Here is a 22,329-nt window from a genome sequence, read left to right as displayed (position 1 = left end):
TGATTGAACATATTAACCTGCTGACTATAGATATTACTATACACCATCAGTACATCTATTGTTGTTAAAGAGTCCAGTGTCGGGACTTTTTGTGGTCATTTTGAAATGAACCTCCTAAAGTTATAGTTATGAAAGCTTGTTATTCTGATGGTGAGGGTTAAGTGGGAGACATATTTAACTACTGTACTCTTCTCAGGTCTCAAACATAAAAAATGCACACACATCAACACAACAAAGATGCACACACGCACAACAGAGCTGTTCCTCATCCACTCTATCAATTTGTAATCGCTTGAGTGCCTACAGAGGAATTAGGTCAATTTTAAGGGTTCAGTTTGAAACTGCAGGTCCTGATCTACACCCTACTGGGGAACACATATCACCGTATCCAGTTAGCAAAGTGGATGGAATATTGGCAAAAATTTTCATTTATAACATCCTTCAGCAAAGGCTTGATAGGTTACTCCTTGCGGTACTCAGGAGAAAGAGAGGCCGCAGTGTGCATGAGTGGGATTGTAGGTTTGGGTTGAGGGGGTGCAGGGGAGGAGTGCAGGGGGAGGAGCTGAGGACCAGGCAAACAGGAGGATACATCAAAGAGGCGGAAGGAGAAGACTCCACCTACTGCAGGATCCTAAAGTCGTGACTGGTGACACTGGTGGGAGGTTAAAATGCTGTGTGCCCGTTTTTTTTTTCATAAGATTTGGAAAAGAATGACTGTTGTGTTCAAAATGAGGAAACTCGGAATTCAAAATCTGTGTTCTAATGAGGTGCCATTCATAAGACCCTGCGCCTCTGAGATCCCCCCCGTGGAGCTTGTCAGAGAACACAGTGTTTTAGGTTGCAAAGTGTACCGGCATGCCGTTACCATCTGCATACTGCAATTGATATTTCTAAAAAGGCAGCACAAACAAAAACAAAAAAAGACACTTATTCCTAAAATCAAGAACACAAACTGCATATCCTTCAATTTACGAGTGATATCTGCACAGAGAACATGCAATATGAATTGGTGTGTGCGTGCGTGCGTTCTACAAACAGGGATTTTGCAAATAAACAAGGGAAAGGAGAGACAGCAGTGCACAACCGTAGCCAAGACGAAACTATCACCGATCAAAACGGTGAAATGTGTGTGTTGGACAGAGACGCAATCCCAGCCAGCGACCTTTAGCCACCACAGATGCTGCGGCATGAGGTGAGTACATTTATGCCGTGGTGGACGAATGTACACGTTAAAGGAGGACTTGGACTTTTTATATGAATTGTTTTAAAAAAACACAGCATGTAGCGCTGTTGCTTGTTATGTTTCTCTGCAAAGGATTGAATGCACAGAGCTTTCAGCTACTGCAGATTTCCATTGAATTGAATGCAAAATATGCTTGAATACCGTCAATACCTCTCTTAAAACAGTTATACTCATGGGGTGTAGAGAACAATAAGCCAATCAAAAAACAAATGTAATCACACACTGAGAACTCTAGCATGCTGCACAGACAAATACATTGAAATAACAGCACACAGGAAAAAAATAAACTGGAGCTCCCTCTCTCCGTTTCAAAATTGTCTCATTCATCACATTTAAACTGTTTTCTGCAGGGTTGAAATTCCAAAAAGCTTATTTTATAGTGTCATAACTTTTTTGCAGGACGATGGATATCCAGTAGTACTCCACAAAAAGCCATAGAGCAGCAGCCATGACACCATGCAATGAGTTATGGCACACACATGCGGTTGTGTTCGTTTTCATGCCAGCGTCTGTGTAATCAGCTCCATTAGTTATGCGAAGACAAAACATCCCATATGGCACGGATCTGTCAGAGTTTAAATTCCCTGGAAGGGTTGCATGAACCAAATAATGCAGAAAACAGAAGTCTTCTATTGTTTGTTGGGCTTTTTGATTTGCAATGATTCGTGTGATTAAAGAATTTCGAGAACTGCAAAAAGGTTGACACATGAAAGCCCAAGATTCTTTCATGTTTTCCTATGGTGTTCCCTCGGTATTAAAGGAAATAGGCTCGTGTGAGTCTGTGTTTTATCTTCAAATATAGATTTTGACTGGCAGCAGAAATGTAAGAAAGAGGCTTCAGAGGCTTCAGAGGCTTCGCTACGCTGCGTGTTTGACTCAGCGCATAACACCGGAGCAAAGACACAGAGTGTGACACCGCAACAGGAACGGTTCATTTGTACCGCGTTTGAAGGCACTGCGAGGCGGCGACGGCGCTCTTTGAACGCGAGTGCGAAATCGCTAAGGTGTGCGTGGGGGGGGGACACACACACACTTAATCATGCCTCTCCGTGCCTTGTGAAGGCTCAGTTACCGAGCTCAAACCGAAATGTCTAATTAACTTTCAATTGGAGTTGAGAGGACTTTTCTGAAGAGAGAAGCGGAGGCACAGGCAATCTGTAATATGACCCCGAAGCCTCTCAGATGTAATGATTGCTTCCTCCCTAAAAAAAAGTTTCCGTATAATCAGCTGTGTGTGTATTTGTGGGTGTATGCACTGCTCTGCGTCTTGGTTCGGGTAAGGACAAATGATGGCTGCCATCATGCTTCTCATGGAGGGGCAACTGAATGAGAATGTGATGCGCAACACAACAGTGTTTTTTCAGACATATTTTTGAGGAAACATTTGTATGTACGGCGTTAGATTTGCGTTCTTGTGCTTGTTACTTTATTCTGTGAAATGTGGGATAGGCACTGTGCTAACACAAAACGCGTTCACGCTGATTACACGTCAAAGGAGGCATACGAGGGGGAGACGTGCAGGCAGGAAGACGGGAGGGGAAACAAAAACACAGACGGACATCTAAAAGTAAGACCAGGAAGACGGAAAAAGTGGAAAACAAATCAAGAGTCGACTCACTCATATTCTCCTCCTCGTCCACATCCATGGCCGCGGGTTTGTTCTGACCTGAGAGCAGCCTCGCCCCCGCTGCACCTGGAGGATCAGAGGACATGAAGGGTGGACCGCATGAGCAGGGACACACAAACGCATTCAGAGACCTTGAGTGGCCACGGAGACGACCAATTTCTGGACGCTCCAGCATGCGCACACACACACACACACACACACACACACACAGAAAAAGAGGAATGCACATATTGCGATTCACGGACTACCGTGCGAGTAGTGATGTATATAAATATTCAGAGACTGAGAGATAGCAAGGTGAGAGAGGAGGCCAGGGCTGACAGGCCTTAATAGCAGGAGCAGTCTATTGTGACTTTAATATCCCTCCGATTAGACCTCATTTCCCACTGCCTGCTGAGAGGTACAGCAAGTGACATGGCCAAGTTACTCCATTACCGCACGTGCACACACACACACACACACACACACACACACACACACACACACACACACACACACACGGCTTATCCCAAGGTGGAGAGTGCGATTAAAGCTCCATTAAGCAATATTTTTCACACTAACAGAATCAAATGATTTCCCGCAACCTGAGAGTTGCGCTCGTGCTGCCAATTACACACGGACAACGAACGCGCAAACGAGTTTGTTTCGACCCACTTTTTCTGGCACTAGCTCCGTTTTGCCATTTTGCATGCATGTGGTTGAATCCAAAGCAGCAAATGAGTGGCTCATTAAGAAAGCCAAACATGCAGAAACCTGTTTTTTTGTCAGCCTTCTTGAGGCTTTTGGTCAGTGGTTGACATGATATAAGTCAACAATGAATGGGGGAGGCACGAATGTCAACTTGGTCGTCTCTCTCCGGATGTGAAATGCCAGCAGGGTCAACACCACATCCGTCAACGCTGAACTTTTTAAAACATTGATTATTATTTTTTTTGGCCACTTGGGGCGGAACCAGCATGCCTGGAGCAACACTCATTTTGAGTCTTGCTTTCAGCCACTTGACGTATTTTAATCTAATACACACTCTTAGCTCTGTTTTTGGTCTCCACCAAAATTCGGAGTTGAGGAAATCCACCACTATGTTGTTATTAAGTGTGTCTGTCTGCTATTTGGTGCTGGGCAGGATGTGTACAGTGGTTTATGAATGAAACAACATTAAAGAAACCAGTGAGTGACCCTAAAACAGTTGCTGCAAATAAAACTGTGAAAGATGCTAAAGTACTTTATTGAACTAGTCTATAGAGCGTTGGACATTCTTTCTTTCTTCCAAAACCTGCTTAAGAAGTGCTTAAAGGAGAACTCAGCCGATTAAGTACTTCGCTCCTGTAACATTGTTAGACTCACAATGGAAAGTGAAAAAATAGATCAAAATCTGTATCTTTTCCCATACATTCTCGTTCTTTGTTAAACCCAGCTAAACTACACTACCCGCATTTAAACTTGTCACGATAACTACTTTTGTTGGACGATATATTTTGGCCCAGCTGGTCATGAATTTATTGATCTCCAAAAATGGATCTTTTTGGATGACGGGCTTACACGGACAAGTTGCACCACTGGCTCAAACTAAAGTGCTAATTACAGAATTAATAGTAAGAACGTTTCAACTGCTTGACTTGCCCCATCAGTCTCCCCCACCAACCACTTAAAAGTCGTGGCGCGACAAAAAAAAAAAGAAAGAGTAAGAGAGTAAGTTGGATGAGAGAAAGAGAACGCAGCAGAGAGGGAAGAGGCAGGGAGGCGAACGACGCAAAGAGACTGAGAGGAAGGCAGGAGAAAGATGGCGTTATGATACAGAGCAGATTGTGCTGATTCTACTCCCTCTCTCTCTCTCGTCTTCCATCGGTGGGCCCATTCCTCAACCAGACACTTTCTTAAGCTAAACTAAATGAGCTAATTAATCTGGGCTAATGGTGGGTGACAGCAAATATGCTAGCACAATTATCAACCTATTAAAGATTCATATTCCAACCCATAATTGAAAATGAAAAGGTGGGGTGAAGGGAGGATGGGTGGGAGTGGGTCCAACAGAGTGGAAGATGAGAGTCATTTGTCTCAGGTAGCCCGAGCCAGGTACCCCCCCCCCCCCCACCACACACACACACACACACACACTCATCCAGCAACTCAGAGCCACTACCAGGACCAGCTGCACTACTTACAGGTTGCTACCTCTGCAGCGCATGCTTCTGATTGATTTTATTGTTACACTATTGGGTTTAACATGTTGGCTGTGGATAGTTTTAATATGTTAAAATTGGTCTTTCACCGTCAAATAAAGCCCATTGCGTCTTCATGTTAATGGTGTGGACACACGTGGGCAATTGTGGATAACAGACGTACATTCAGCATATCTAAGCGTACAACTGAATATTAAAGAAGACTGTGCTTTTACTCGCATTCGTCTTCTTCCTCCTTTAGACTTCCTCCAACACACACTGCTGTGTATTCTAATCAGCGCACGATGCAAATGTGGCTGTCAGTTTCCATTTTCAGATGAGACCGCCTTGGTCATACATCGGTAGCTATTCCTGAAATCAGGTGCAATCACACAAAGAATTCTTAAAATGAGTGCATGAGCGTGCGCTGCTTTCTGTGTTGAATAAGATTATTGTTCTCTATTTAAATAATTGTATAATTCTTTTTTTTTTTTTTTTTAAATATGAGAAAATCTGTGTACTCCTAAGACACGTGATGACTGGACCAGATCAGTGCTGTGCTGTGTGTAAACTGTGTCGAGTGGGTCTTAGTGGATGTGTATGCGTCAGTGCGAGTGTACCTCCAAGGTCATCCAAATCAAGTCCAGCCCAATGCTGAGCAAAAGGGACAAATTAGAGTAATCTGAATCCAGATTAGAAAATATATCAAGTTGACGGATCGTTAATAAAAGGAAAAGAAATGATGCCTTGCCTAAAGGAGTACCACTTAGGCTGAAAAGGCATTTAACATTTTCTTTAATATGGCCCATTGCCTGATTCCCCGAGCTATTATCTTAAGATTTGTAATATCGAGAATATTAACAGCAACAGTGGTTGCTTTGTTAAATTGACTGGTAACTTATTTCAGAACCAAACAAACTGTGATTGAGTTGAGGTATGAATATACTTTTAGGAACAACGGTTTGTATTCTCACACTGACGTTACAGAGGAATTCATTTCTTTGGTTTTTGGTCGTAGCAAACCTAAGCACTTTGAATATGAAGGTTGACCTAATGTTGACCACTAATGAGAATACGCTGTGCTATCAATCAAGAATTATGATCTACTGGCAGCTCGTTTGGCAGTAAGGGGATATATATATATATATATATATATATATATATCACATTCAGACCACGAGCCAAGGAAATTGCTCATGAAAGGCGGAAAAAGGAACATCAAAGATGAACGTTTTCTGAAGGCGCTTCTGCATTTTTCTTAAAAGATCAGCCAATTTTGGACGTAAAAGTCTGCAAAAGTAAATTGTACATTTGCATGCATGGAGATTTAGAAGACAGGGTCCATTTTTTGAGCACACACAACCAAAGCGGTGGATTTAAAGTGAGCCAGAAGAATCAACGGTGAGTGCCGACGACCGTCTCCCTCCACTGTGCACAAATGATACTGCGTCATCGAGTTGTGAGACGTCTCGGATTCCAGGTAATTCTGAGTGGACGCCAACGGAGGCAGGGAAAAGAGAAAGATGAGAAAGAAGATGAAAAACCTCAAATTCAATCTGGCACAGTGAGCGGGACTGAGGGGAAATAAGGTGGTTTTGATTTGTCTCTCATTCCTCGCTTGCGCTGCGACGGAGCGATAGAGAATCGCCACCGTGGAGGGAGCCCCGGCACCGGCCAACTGACGGGAGGGGGTGGGACAGGGGTGGTGGTGAGGGGCGAGGGGGGGTGGAGCGAGGGATAGGGAAGGTAAAGGTGAGGGAAGAATAGAGGACGAGAGGAATGGAAAATGCAATCTTATTCCAAGTAAAAGAGAATCATTATCTCCTCTAAAACAGAAGGCGATGGAAAGGTCTGCCCTTGGCGGGCGGTGGGGTTCAAACCGCCGGAGGCTCGTGAAGGAAGTCTGGTTCTCCATCAAAATCAATTCACACCAACTTCTGCCCTTAAAAAAACACAGCGAGTCAGAGGCATAAATAATGAAACAATCCTCCTCGCATGAAGGGTTAACCGAAAATAAAAATAAATATTTTGAAAATGCACCGCATTAGTAGCACCCTCTGTAACCAAATTGTTACGAGTTCTAAGCAAAAACATGAAAGGTAACTTATCATGCAAATGGAGCTCAAAGCAAAAAGAAAATGTATATCAATATATTGAGTTAAAAGATCCATCGGTGGAAAGACTCAAAATGCCTTAGCGCTGTAGCAATGCATTAGCAGCATTTTCTCTTGAACTAAGACGAAACCAATTGACCGCTGCTACTCCTCAATCTGTCACCATGGAGCCCACACTGTCACTAACTGCACTCACTGAAGAAATATTATCCAATTTATGAGAAAAACGAAAAGGCGATTTCAGAAAAGAGCAGACGGAGAGGTCTGCAATGTGTGTTTGAAGGATATATCCCGGATGTCGAACTAGTTCAGCAGTGAAAACAGGTTAAAAAGATAAAGATAGAAGCTAAAGCCGACAAATTACTGTGTAAAAGTGAACGAGACAGAAGATAATGAACAACACTGTTCCTATAAAGCCAAAGTAATGTAGGTCTTTATTCCCTGTCACAATCATTAAAAAGCAAAAGCAGCATGTGTATACATTCAGTATACCTTCAGAAGCTAGCGTAGCATAGAAGTGCTAACGACAAGTTAATGCTGTGCTAACAGAATTTGCTAGCGTTAGCTCCACGGGTTTTAATGTAGAAACGTAACGTTTTAGAAACGCATATCTCCTTCCAACCTCTCCGGGTAGCCAGTATCACTATTACACAATGTTTACCCATGACTAGCTCCAAAACCAGCCTGAAAGTGAAGGAAATGTGAAACGATAGAGGGACTCCGTGAAGGGTTGATTCTCTGAGTAACGTTTCCAAGTCATCTAATTGCTCCTTGCTACATTCAACTCGTGTCCAGCAAATGATCCAGGCAATTAACGACATGAAGATCTTACGAAACGTATGCGTCCTAACCTTCTACTTACACGTCTTTCTCAGTAAAATGAGGGAACTATTTGGGAAGCTGCCTGTGCTTTATCTACCCGACCGTTCACAGCAAATGGTAAGGGACAGATCCTAAAGAGCTCGGGACATGGATCTGCCCTGACCAGGTGGGTAGCTTTTATAGTGTGTACATGAAAAACTCAGTCCCTCTTTTCAGTCTCTTCTTTCTACATTCAACCTTATTATTTATTCAGTCTGAATGACGTGAAGCCAGTTTCATCCACTCCAAGCCAGTGCATCACCTGTTGCTGCTGTCGTTGGTAGCAGAGTGTTCTGGCTTTCATCACACGGGATAGCTTTAAACTGTCCCTGTGTTCTATTCACTTCTGTATATTTACTCTGTAGCCCAACGTGCTTTCTCTCAGAAACATGTTGTGTGTGCTCAGTTTCTCCAATAGGATTGAGCTCTCTTTATCTTTTTCAGTGTCAACTGACTTATCAAATTCGAAAATCAATGGTCATTTTTTGCATTTTTGTTTCGGTTTCTTCTCAATGTTTTCCTTTTCCCCACATTTTTGACAAAATGACATTAAATGAATGTGATTTTTTTATCTTGTATCTTAAACTTACTTATTTTCCCTTTACACTGCACACAAACTTATACTGCCGTCTTGAGCAATTACGGTCAACACCCTTGAGTCTATATCACATGTAGCCTACTGATGATCCCAGTTTGAAGGGCACCATTGAGCAGCTAACAAACTTATAGTGGGCAGTGCTTTGTTTTGTTTTTCAGACAACTCTGCAGTACATGTATATAAAAGGCAATGCATTTCAGATACAGCGGGCAACACCACCAAAAGGGACGTGGGGCGACGCAGTTGTAATTTGTATCAGTGATAACATGCCAATTGGCCCACTGATGGAATGAAGGCGCCTATTTGGTCCCTTGACAAGATGATGGCCTCTGATTGGTCCGACTGTGTCATCTGATGTAAAAGGTTTGCTCTTTGGTGTGATTATAGAGACACTGGTGAAGGACTTTGAAAAACACTTATCTTTACTTTTACTTTTGTCTTTCACCTTACACTCAAGCTATGTGGGGTACACTGTCGTTCAAAACATACTTGTTTTCAGCACACAACAACACTGCATGCTTGGTATTAAATAGTACCGTTTGACAGTTAAATGCAAACAACTCTATTTAACTAAACTCTTACAAAAATAAACCACTTGCGTCTTCACTTTTTGGATAAAAAATTACTTGTGTGCAATTCATTTAGCTCTTCTTGCTGCCGGCAGAGAGTTTCAACGATGCCGCTTAACGCTTGTCCCAGCAACGGATCTACTACCGTCACCCAGAGTACATTAACAGCATATTAAGAGACAACAGCCCCCCCCCCCCCCCCCCCCCTTCAAACTTTCAGGAGCCTGACAGGATGCCGCGTTGACGGGACCGACAGGCTCTAAAAACAGCTCCTGCTTAGCGCCTGTCAAAAAGCAAAGCGCGCATCGTTGCACAAATACAGCAAGTACATACTTGCCTCTGTGATATTTATGTTCCCTTCCATGCTGCGGAAGGACATACCCAAACTGATTCCGGGAATTGTTGCATAGAAAAAGTCTTGACCGTAGTGATTTTCTCACTATTTGGTCTGTAAATCTGCTGCTATATTGATCTTTGCATTTTATCTACATTTATCTTTGAACTAAGTTGACTCTGTAATCCTTTACACGGTTTTATCAAACGGAACAACTTTTTTTTCCTTCATTTTATGGATGAATATTGCGTCACCTAGAAGCACAATAGTTGATGTGGCCCGTCCTAAATTATTGGCTCTGTAAAAGCGTTAAAAGCTCTACCAACCAACTCAGCAAAGTCAAACAAATTGAAAAGCACCCAACAGGTTTGGCGCATTCAATACTAACCTATGATGAAAAATGTAATTTAAAAAAAACAAACATGATTTTCAGGATGAGAGAGATGTGGACGGAGGCCTTGTGAATGAATAACCAAAGAGGATCTCAAGGAAAGAAAGCATGTCGGATACGAGACGAAATGAAAAACGACTTTTCAACTCATCAAAGATAAAAACTGATTTAGCATTTACCTTTGCAAACCTCCCTTTGAAGAGCCCCTACTGTGAAAGAAAATATCATTTTGAATTCACGTTTATTCATTCCAACAATTTATGTAGGCATATGTAGTTTCAACTGTTTTCTGAATGTTTGCCATTCCCGAACTGCAGAAAGTCCTTGACCATGACCAGTAACATCAGTAGAGTTTTACGTTAGAACTACTTGGATAAAAACTACTGTATTGACAACCTCAAAAGTGAAAACGCTTTCACTAAAGAATTGAGGCGTGCCAGCCACCATCACAGCTTCAAATCCTTGCTCATTTGCAGGAGACAACTTGCTCGGGCAACAGTCCGCCTAAACTGACCGCTTGGTCGGACAGGCTCTCTGAGGTGGTGGTGCATGGTGGTCTGCAGCCAGGACTCGCTGGGTAATGGACCAGTACAGAGGCTCAGCTGGGCAGCCACACACACACACGCACACGCACACACGCACACGCACACGCACACACACACACACACAATCACTAGATACCCTACGCACAGCTAATTCAGAGGAGCACAGCTCAGATTTAGGCTCGGTGTGTGTGATCTACCTTAGAAAAAGTGTCCTTTCCTGCTCGTAGTGGGTGGGTCATGTCTTTTTAGAAACAGTTTTTGTTATATTTGTTGGAATTCTCTTTACATACCGACAACAAAAGAATACATTTGACGCACCGAGTCCTGTCAACCGGATCGCACTTTGCCCGTGCACTCACTGCACGAGTCTTCTATAAGGTGTTAACTTGTCATTTGAGTACTAACAATAGACGAGTTGGTTGTTTGCCTCCATTATGATACATTTGGGGTGTGGCTTTAAAGGGAGGCTTGAAGGGACGGGCTGTCAGCTAGATTTAGAGACCGTTGGAGCTAGTGCTGCTAGCTACCTTCATTGGAAAAGAGTTGGTTGGGTTTTCCGGTTCGAAAATCAAATTTACTCTTGCTGGTTTCTCCCGAGCTTCAATCTATTCATACTTTTTTTCCGTAGTAACATAAAAAGAAATATTGAAAAATCATAATTTACTATCCCAAGGTGAGGTCTTCAAATTAGCGGTTTTATCTGACCAACAATCCAAAACCCAAAGTGATTTAATCTCCTCGCATATATGACACAGTAAACAGCAAATCCTCACATTTGAAAAGCAGGACTCGAAGAATGTTTTCCTCCAAATATAGCTTTTAACAATGTCTTGGTGATCAAAAATGGTTTGAATTGTAATCTCGAGTCACAGAACGGATGTTTAACATGAAGGCTTACTAACTGTTGCGCTTTGAGTCCATATGGATGAGAAGCTCGGCTGGATTTTCCCCAAAACAAAACTGAGAAAAGAAAAGAGAAGTGCAGAGATGTGGAGGTGTGGAACGTGGAGAGAATCGGTCTTTTATTGTGTTGCAGACTTTAATATCTGACGGTAGGTCGTTTATCATCATGGACTGCTGATGGTGAGAGAAGGGGAAAAGGTGGAGTATCAATATGAATTTTTTATTTGATGGGTTTTAAAGGGAGATTGGATTTCAGAAGGCTGGCACAGCCAAGGTTCATGGAAAGAGTGAGGGGGCCAAGTCTTAAAGGCCAGGTGAGAAATAATGGTGTCCCCGCACACGAGGAACACACACTAACACCTCTGTTTGCAACACACACTAAACCATGCCCTGCTATGTGTGCAACAGAGGCGACTGTAAATCAAATTTTATCATTCGGCTTGAAGCTGAAAACTCCCCGATGCGTTCTCCATCTTTAGTTTCTTTAAACCCACACAGACAGCTTTTTTTTTTTTACTATCACACTTATTTCTCTCTCTCACACACAGGCTCTTTCTTGCTTGTCTTTTTCTTTGTTTTTCACACACACACACACACACACACACACAACTGGCTTCAGGTGTGGTCATTAATCATCAGAGTGAGTGGCTATGATTCCCCCCAGCACCAGCAGAGCCAGGAGGGCAGAGGGGGGGCTGCAGCTAAATGGCTGCCCTCGCTTCCTGTGTCCATCTGGGCCAGAAGGAGCGACCGCTCAGCCTCTGGGCACGACGCGTCGCAGACAGCCGACACCAGTGACACAGACACACACAGCGGGGAGGGAATGAACACGTTTAGATGGACACAGACACAGACACACACACACACACACACACACACACACACACACACACACACACACACACACACACACACACACACACACACACACACACACACACACACACACACACACACACACACACACACACACACACACACACACACACAGGTGAACAGATACAGAGGCAGAACACGGTATGACGAGGATTGTTTGAGGTGGAAAACAACAACTTCCACCTCGAGGGAAACCAGAGCTGAACATCATCTTGTAATGGCTTTATATGGTCCGTTTTAAACTGGTGTGGAGTTAGATAGTTAGTCAGGCAGATTAGATAACTGTGTTGTTGTCTGGCTAAAGGCTATCGCAGGAAAATATTTAAAAGCTAGTTGAGTAAATGTCCTATTTCCTCAGAAACGTATTCATACTGCATGGAAACAGAAAACAATACCATGAATTATTTTGCAGGGTGTTTTGACTCCGGCCTGAACCCTGACATTTTCATCCCTGGTTCTCATATTGAGGTCACATTTCTGCATTTTATGGCCTTTCGGTAGCAAAGACTATCTAAGAAAACTGTATTATTTATCAGGAGAGGACTTACTCTGTATTCTTTGGTTGTGCCAAGGTATTGATTGACTGAGCTGAATTCACTGTGTGATTTATTTTTGTATTGACTGGAGAGTTCCTGTGTTACACATATTACTTTGTGCTTCGTTTGTCTGGCCCGAGGCGTTTAATATATAAGGGAACAAAAACTAAACAAAACGTATATTCAACTGATTATTAAGTTTCTGACTTTTGAATGTGAAAAGTTGTATTGAGGCTAATTTGCGGCTCCAGAGGGAGCTGCATGAAAAATCACCCATCACCTTAAGTGATGTCACTTGAGTCAGCGTCAGTTGACCCCTAAAGACTACGAGTTTGAAAACAAACAAAAAATAACTAACCTGGGGGGTGTGAAGTAAGAAAGAAGTGACTTTACCAGACCTCCGTAGCCCGTCATCAACTCTGCTTAAGGCTAGGGCCTCGAGGCTACATTAGCCGCTATTAGCATTGCACACCCAAATTTCCAACCCGAACTGTTAGTGGTTGAGTTGCATTGTGGGCAATGTAGGCGTCTGGTTTCGACAAAGAAGAAGGTAGAGAAATAAAAATGATATCTCTGCTGCACAGATTCTTATCCTGTTCTTTGAAACAGAGAGCCTGTCGATTATATAGGAGTGCAATGCTAAATCGGCAGAGTACTTCCTTTAATGCTAGCCAACAAGCTACATCCCTTAAAAAAAAGTGACAGAAAAATTGCCAAAGGAAATGGTGACAAACATAGATTAGATTGACACGGCTTTAGATGTTGTTGCAGGTCGACTTGCAGAAATATCAGCACTTTAATCAAATTATTTCTTGGATAGTCGTGAAATACGTTACGCTAACTATCGCTAACTACTCTTGGACGAATCCGTCACTCCCTACTGAAAACAAAACATCATAATATTACTCCAAGACATAAATCACATTACTTAATGAAGACATCCGGCTGAATAAATAAAGTAAAACAAATCAACCATGTTCTGATGAATATGATATATGAATGACAGAGATCCATAATAAACCAATCACAGTTGAGTATTCACAAATACAGACGTACAAAGTAGTTACGTGTCTTTCCTAAAACTAAATGCATTTACTTTAATTAAGTAAATGACTCCTATCCATAGCCAGATGTAAAACAACTGGTATCCTCGGAGGAGTAGCTGGAAGAGAAGGAAACCAGGAGAGTTGTGTTGGTTACAAAAGCCCGAGAGCCGGAGTGAAGAGAGGAGAAACAGATCGAACAAGACTGAGAGTCCAAAATGAGGAATCGACGATGAGGGGCAGGAGGAGATGAAAGAAAGAAAAAAAGAAGAAGAGGGGGCAAGGAAAGGGAAAGGAAACTGGACAGAGACAAATGGCCATGGGAAATGGCCGGTGCAGGAGAGCCCGCCTATGAGACAGCCCTCTCAGCGGCCCTAACACAGACTGATAGGCCCACCGGGCTCCACTACCACTCCAATCCATTCCAGTCCCGTCTGATTCTTCCCCGAATTCACATCACATTTCAAAAGCCACATCAGGCCAACCTAACTCACCGGAATGTGGCCAAATGTTACTCTAAGCAGGAGCGCTGCGGCCATATTTTGTTATCTACTGTGAACAGCTTCATTGCAGGAATTCAAGGAATCATTTAATAATCTTGTGATCTTCATGAGGATTTCTTGTTTTCACTGGGAAACAAACCAAACAGGCTTTTCCTTTGAGGCAAGTGCCGTAATGTGGCCTAAAAAAAAAAAAAAACAACCACAGGAAACAAACATCGCTGTGTCCTCCTCTATTTTATTACTTTGGCTTTCCACTCCGCTCAATATTTTTGATTCATTCTGATGAAATTCAGACCACACTTTGGTCACACGCAGTTTGGCGTTGGCAGCTTGAGATTAGATCTGTGTACTATGCGCTGAAACGATCACATTTCTACTTCTTAAAAAAGCGTGCGTTTCATACTCCGGCGTGTGCCAACACGGTCCGGAACTTTCTATATGATCTACGGTCATGCACAACAGCGGAGGAGTGAGGGCACTTTCCTGTAAGAAAAGACTGAGAACGAATAGACGGATGAATGCCGCAGAGGCAGCCAGGAGACTTACAAGTTGAAAATGAGGGGGGGGGGGTGCAATGGCAACTAAAGAGGATCAGGGGATCATTGGTAACTGCCCGTGTATGCGGTTAGGTAAGCGAGGACTACTGTCGCCATCCCGCCATCCCATTACTTTCCCCAATAAAGCTTTGGCAGTCCGCTGAATACCTGAAGAAAGTGCGGGAGAGGAAGAATCTTAATAGAAATGGGATCAGGGGTTTTCTGTGAAGTCAGAATCCTTCCTCATCTCTCTCTCGGTGTGTTGCCTCCTCAGGTGATGTCCCCGGGCACTGACCAGGTAATGCACCGTAATGGAGTACACGTGTGGGCGGCGGTGGCCTAATGGAGAGGGGTCGTGGCAGCGAGGGGAGTGCCTGTCGCGCTGCCTGATTGAAACTGATGGGGCCGAGGTAAGGGGGGCCACGGAGCACCGGCCAACCGACACAGCCCTCCCAGTCTCATCAAACAGACGCGCACACACACACACACACCTCCGAGTCCATTATTCAATTTGGCCCTTCTAATGACCAGTGAATTAGGCTGCCAGAAGCGATTTGCCGTCTGAGCCCCGCTGCTGGACGTACATGCCTTTCTCCGCTCTGCATATTAAGAGGAAGCCGTTTCGGACACTGACATCCAATTGGGGACTTCAGTTGGATGAGGAAGGCATCAGAGACTATAAAACACTTGATTAAAAAACCGGGTTACATGTCGCAAAGATTTAGAAGTATAGCGAATGTAGCTAGAACACACACTCTTCATGTTTTCTACACGTCCAGGTAATAGATGTGTAGAGCTGTGTGGTAGAACTGGCAGAACACAAATATGCGTATACAGTAGAAATACGATGTCTTTCGTCATTAAACTGCATTGCTAACGTAAAAAAGGACACAAAACTATGGGCCATGGCTAAAACTAATGGCAACCACAGTTTCAGGTCATTAATGAACCAAATCTAGACACTTGCTAGGTATTTATTTTTGCTTTAAATGACACCGATCTGTTCTGAACACCTCACGTGAAAATAAATCATACTAGATTTGGCTTGAGTTTTTCTTCCTTTTGCTTACTGTGCACAATCTTGCATCATGTCTGACAGCAACAAAGCTACACTTCAACTGTACAAAACCATCATCCTATCAACCATCAACCTCTCGTATGGACTTATTGTAACCCGAGGATCGTACTGATGGGCCGGTCAGTGCGCTCACCCCACCGAGAGACTGATAAACTGTCCCGTCATTCTTTATAGATTCCTCAGGTCCAGGTATCAGGTTTAATAACAATAAAACCCTCTACTTTTGCTTTCCACCATATTTTCAAGGTTGTTGGATGGCTGCCTCTCTCCTTTTTTTTCACTGGGAGCTGTAAAAATCTATCTGACAGCTTTGATTTATGACACGGCACAGGTACCGAATGCCTGTGGGGGGGGGGGGGGGGAGGGGGGGGGGGGGGGGGGGGGGGGGGGGGGGGGTATGTTTGGAAGTGTGCGAATGTGTGTGCGAAACGCCCGACTCGCAGAGGACCACCGCTGCTGTGCTCAATGTTCAAGCACCCAGCGGAGCACACGGGTGTAGGGAAGTCCCGTGTGTACGCAAATATCCCAACACGGACACCTGTGATCGCACATCAACAGAGCTGTCATTACCAGACAGAGCTCAGCACATACGGCATCGTCTGAAGCTGTTGTTTAACCCATAAGAACCCAAACACAGTTTTCCTTAAAGGAACATTATAGGGGGGATAAAACGGACTAAATGGACCACATTTCTGAAAATATTTTCTAAATACTAACACCTAGTGCTTTTTGTTTTGCTTGGTAACAAAGATATGCCTTTTTGTTTGCATTTCCACAACACATATCAAAATGATAACTTTTCTGGTTAGCTTTAACCAAAATATCTTTTTCAGATTTGTTTAAAAAGACAAAAATGTCTCCTGAGATGATCTTCAATGCATCCTGAACACTATCGAACACTATGGAATTACCTTTTAAATAGGACCACAATAGGATCGTTAAATCTTGTTGGTGTTTTATTTACTGATATGCAAAAAATAATTTCATAATACATTTGACTAATAATCATTTTATGTTTACATTTGTTTAGATGTGTTTTGAATTAAACAACAGAACAGATTATAATAAAAAATAATTTAATCAATTGAGCGTTTCATTACTAGTTTTATTATTGTGACAAATACAGCACATTGGTTGTTCTGAGACAATTATAAAGTTAAAAGCCCGATGTGACATATCGGTCACAATGTTTTCATAACTTTTTGTAAATAAATGAGTTTGAGAAAGATGGTTAGAACCGTTTAGCTGTAATGTAGGACATTTTATCAAAGCATTAGAATTGTGTTGAAAACAAAAACAAGCTTTTTGAAATTAGCTAGTTCTGCCAAATGTCATTTTGGGAAGTGATGTCATGGGTACACAAACTAACTCACTGTCACATGACCTTACCAGGATGTTCAGTATGTGTCACTTTGGGACTTCAAGAGTTAAAATCAGGGATAAAACTGCACTGGGTGCGCATGGTTCTTTTCCAATGCGGCTGTTTACTTTTGCAAAGTTAAAGTGTATTTAGTCAGCCTGTGCCTCCCTCCGTCCATCCAACTCACAATCCCCCTGTCCTCCTCGCCTGGCCGTTTGTCACATATCAAGGGCGGGGAGGGGGAGCTCTGCAAATGAACGCCCCGGCGAGAGGACATAGATGCGTCCGTGAAGGTGTGCGCGCGTGTGTGTGTGCCTGCACCTGCCACGCTGTCATCTAGGGAGCTGCATTTCACACCTCGCGCCCTTTTTGCTATCGTCAGGCAGAGAGGTACCGTTGACGGACAGCAAAAGAGGGAGGACAGTGTGTGTGTGGGGGGGGGGGGGGGGGGGGGGGGGGGGGGGGGGGGACGTCTGCCTGATGAAAAAGGTTGTGGCAGCTGACAGAGGGTGGGAGAAAGTGTTCATACCCCCCGAGAGGACGCATGTCAGAGGTGGTGGGAGGGGAGAGGAGGTGGGAGGACGGATGTAGCATCCGAGATCAAGCGGGGGCTAAAAGCTATATGGACTGTGATTGAGCTCTGTCTGTGGTGAGACTCTAGAGCATTGGTCACCAATAGGCGGACCGCGGTCCGGATCCGGACCCAGACGCTGTCCTATCCGGACCCGGACTTATAACTGATGGATAATTGAGAATTAAACATTTTGGCGGAGCGCTTCTATTTTAACCTGCACAGCCTTTCCAGCCTTTACGGCACTCGTTCAGCAGTCCAGGAACTACACCGACCAATCATATACGTTGTAAATCATCTCACGTGACGCTACTCAGCCAATCGAATATCTGTATTCTGAAACGCATCGTTCGTGAGCAGAGTGCGATTTGCACACAGACACGGGAGACAGAGAGAGAGCAGTGGGAGAAGTAAGTCGGAGAATTTTACGTGGCGTGCTCTAAAAAGAGAAGTGGACCACGAAAACAGAGCTTTTAATAAAGAATGGACGAACTCTTATTTGTTCATTCTTCCTGCTGGCGCTACTAAACGACTCGTATGTTCAGATACCGTGGCCATTATTAAATGCGCGGATGTGAAACGCCACTACGAGACCAAACACACATCTTTAGACCAAACACTCCAGTCTGAACTGAGGGCAAGATGTTGAGATGTGTAGAGATTGTTTAGTATAAAGTTGACTGAGACAGTTATGATGTGAAATGGATTTAACAAAAGAGAAGAAAAAAAGTTCACTCCAGCCACACTTTCCTTTTTTCCTTTTCATTAATTTTTCAAAAATCAAGCAATTTCTTTTAAGATGCAAGGTTTTCAAAGATTCATTTCTGTGTATTTTATTTTTAGATGGATCCCTTATTTTACTTGAAATGAGAGAAGAACATTTATTTTTGTATTTCTATGTATTATTTATAATCCATCCAGTTCAATTTGAAAACATAATTATATATTATATTTTAAAATATAATTGATGTGTACTTTCTTTATTTGATTTGACAGTTGTTGACTACACAGAGACTTTGTTACTATTACTAGGCTTCTTGAATATATATATATATATTGCACTAAATAGTGCAAGTTAGATATTATTGTAATGTTCCGGACCATTGCACGAGGAGATTTTCTCAATCTGGACCTTTCGGGAATTTTAATTGAATACCCCTGCTCTAGAGTTTGAAATGAACCTTTCCTCCGTACTGCCAGCAACAGTGTTATATATTTGGTTGGGTTACATTTCGTCTTGTTCCGTTAACACGAGAGAAATTCCTCTCCGCGTACCACGTGGAGTTCATCTCTGCGACGATGAAGGGAGCCGACATGAATCCCTGCAGACATCTCCAGGGGTCATGAACGTGCCTCTCCGCCAGCTAAACACACCTCGGCGGTTTGTGCATTCTCGCTACAATGGTTACCCCACCCGCTGACTCTGTCAGTCTGGTACAGTCAATAGCGGCGTGCTAATCAAGGCTAATTACACTGAGACGGGCAGACAGCTCATTTCTTATCATGACAGAGCGCCGCCGTGCCTGGAAATGTTGTGCCACTAAATAAAGCGCCGCTGGTAATCAACAGTTGTTGGGTAAATGAATGGGACCGCGTTTGCTATGTGATTTCCATTGTGTCTGTTGTCAAATGTTAATCGGTCTGTCTGAGCTTCTTTTTTTTTTTTTCTCAGAGGCTGTAAATCTTGTTTCGCGTCGAGATGCATTTGCTTCGAATATTGTAAAAGGGAAAGAAAACGAAATCAATTAAGAAGCCGCACTTTTTGTTATTGTTCCGAATATCTTCTGAATGACTTTGACTCGAAGCCATTGAGTCAAACAATGCATGAATGTATGAACATGAGAACATTCCAAGGAAGGAAGAAAAAGCCGGGGAAGAAGTTGGTTTTGAGGAAAGGAGAGAAGGAAGGAAGGGAGAGGGAAGGATGTAAGGAGAGGAGAAAACTGCAGAAACAGAGTCTTGTTGGAGGCAAAGTCGCTTCCACAGCCATGGATTGTGAGCACCAGACGGTGCCCCCCGCCCCTTCTATCCCCCCCCACTTCCAAGTTACAAAAGCTCATTTTGGAGATTTTTGCTGGCACGGCAGAAAAAGACCTCTGTTCCCTCATTTTCCATATTTCATACACGGCCCATTGGCAAGCATCGTCTCCGAGTGTCATGGCGTGGCACATTTATGAGAGGTGCACTGAAGAACTTATCACTTGGAAGATATGCTTGAGTTCAGCATTTTGAAAGTCACTGTGCTCTCTATGGTAATTCACTTAAACTGTAAAGGAAAGGTAAATTATGATTACCTACATCGACAGTAAATGCGAGCCCTACCGGGTATACAGAGTTGCAGGTTATTGAAATAAGTAATACAATAATAATTTTATTTATATAGAACCATATAAACAAAAGGTGAATCAAAAGGTACTGCAACACAATATTAGGACAAGGCATACAAACAATAAAAGGAGAAGATAAAATTGTATTAACAAGCTGCTTACATAACACTGCAGTAAGATGCTTGTAAAGAGCCATTGATAGCCCGTTCAGCCTGCGGCCGTCTGACAACAGCTTTGTGTTCTTATGTAGCTAAATGTGACAACACAATAAATGAACCTCGTACACTCAAATAGAGTGTTGGAATACGTTTTTAAAACACAAAAATTTGTTTATTTTCACTTCCGGTTCCCTCGTCTTGAGATCGATGTTTCTTTGGGGGGGATTTTTGGTTAGATGCGTGAAATAAAGTCTGTGGTTCACACAAATTTAAGAGATTTGAACGTTTAGTTCTATGATAAAAGTTCAACGTGAAAGTATCATAAACGGAGATCATTTTATGGAATTATCCAAAATCCAATGGAAAAAATCTCATTGGGGTTTAGTCTACAACAATACGTCGTCCCTGCACCACTGTACAGGGAACTGTACTTGTTTTGCCCGATGAGACCTTGTGTGTGTGTGTGTGTGTGTGTGTGTGTGTGTGTGTGTGTGTGTGTGTGTGTGTGTATAGAAAGTGCTTGATTGACACCTGCTTTGTTGCACCTGTTGGGACAAGCAAAAGCACACTTTTATCATCCTCATTAGGTATAATGTAACATAACATAATTCCCAGCTTAGCAGGTGTTTTCAATTAACCAAACTAATTGAAAACACCTGTGCTGGTGTGCAGGCTCCCCTGAATGCTCCTAAACTGGGTAAAGAATGACTAAACTGCTTTTGTACACGTCATCAGCTAAGTGGCAAAGTACTGAAGTCATAGTATTCAGGTACGTCATGCTAAACAGTCACACAATTACTGTGAGTTGGAATAAAACGTGTATGACAAATTCCACGCACAGATTAAGGCTAACGACCTCTCTGTGATCCAATGTGTGACACGTGCACACGTTCCAACTGTGCTGGACTAACGAAGCCTTCGACCAATCAGTGGGGCGGAACCAGTACCTCAGGAGCACATATTAAAGAACAGTGTTCAGGGCCGCGGTGTGGAATAGTGGTTATAATGGCTCAAACTCAAACAGCTGACCCTGGTCCACCCCCTGTATCGACGTGTTCAAGTGTCCTTGCGGAGGACACTAATCTGCACTTACTGTAATGGACTACCCGGCCTGGTGCTGCGCCGACTGTGACCTCGCCGACGAGCCGACCGAGCTAAGACATTTCCTCGAGTCAGTGTCGCGTTACGATTGTCTTAAGTAAGCCTGTGACCTCGTCCTCGTGGCTAGCCGCTAACCCGACGGGCACTAAAGCTGGAGAGCACTAAGCGACTTATCAGGAGGGCTTCCAGGGTTTTGGGGGGGGGGGGGGGGGGGCATTAAAGCTGACTGAGAGAGAGCGAGTGGAGCAGCACACCGGCCCTCAAAGTCCCGCTTAGTCATCGCTTCTCTCGGTGTGGTGGGAAAAGTGCCACTTTCATTCCCGTGGCGATAAGGGAGAGTAAAAAGGACGGAATCAGACCTGTGTAATGCTGATGGACGTAGTCGGTTTTCTGAGCGAGCGGCGCTCCACTGAGAGTTTTGGTAGGGGGGGGGGCGCTAGAAATGCAACATCAGCAGAGGTGGATTTACTTGGATGAATGGACGCGGCTCGATGAGTAGTGTGTGTGTGTGTGTGTGTGTGTGTGTGTGTGTGTGTCTGTGTGTGTGTGTGGTGGTGGTGGTGGGGGGTTGGTGGGTGTCAAAGCGAGTGGCTGAGACACGGCTAATGCTGCCAGCGAGCTGTGGCCACCTTAGTAATTACTACCTGTGCGGTTTGGCTAATCCCCAGAGCAGGGCAGCCAACTCAGGGGGAGAGAGGCTCAGAGCCTCCGGGGGGGGGGGGGGGGACCTGTCTCACTCAGAGAGGGACAGAGAGAGATCGCCTCTGAATAATTCTGATCTTTAAACAAATACACAGACATACAGAAACGTGCGTTCAATCAAAACCACATAATGCATGTCTCAGGCTTCAGATTCACACGTTTTCTTTAGAACGGTGGCTTCCATCAACCACTGA

The 22,329-nt window shown here is 43.6% G+C and overlaps 1 protein-coding gene across 1 annotated transcript in view; it reads right to left on the bottom strand.

Annotated features, from left to right (window-relative positions):
• Window positions 1-22,329, bottom strand: part of adarb1b (adenosine deaminase RNA specific B1b) — a 107,424-nt gene that overhangs the window by 14,594 nt on the left and 70,501 nt on the right. Inside the window, exon 4 of the mRNA XM_079170623.1 lies at window positions 2,862-2,936. Within this exon, the coding sequence (XP_079026749.1) occupies window positions 2,862-2,889 (28 nt within the window). The 5' untranslated portion in view covers window positions 2,890-2,936. The remainder of the gene's footprint in view (window positions 1-2,861; window positions 2,937-22,329) is intronic.

Source organism: Pholis gunnellus, assembly GCF_910591455.1.
Source record: "Pholis gunnellus genome assembly, chromosome: 12".
In the NCBI taxonomy this organism is placed as follows: domain Eukaryota; kingdom Metazoa; phylum Chordata; class Actinopteri; order Perciformes; family Pholidae; genus Pholis; species Pholis gunnellus.
Note: the sequence above shows the minus strand (reverse complement) of the source record. Positions and strands in the feature narration are given on the sequence as shown.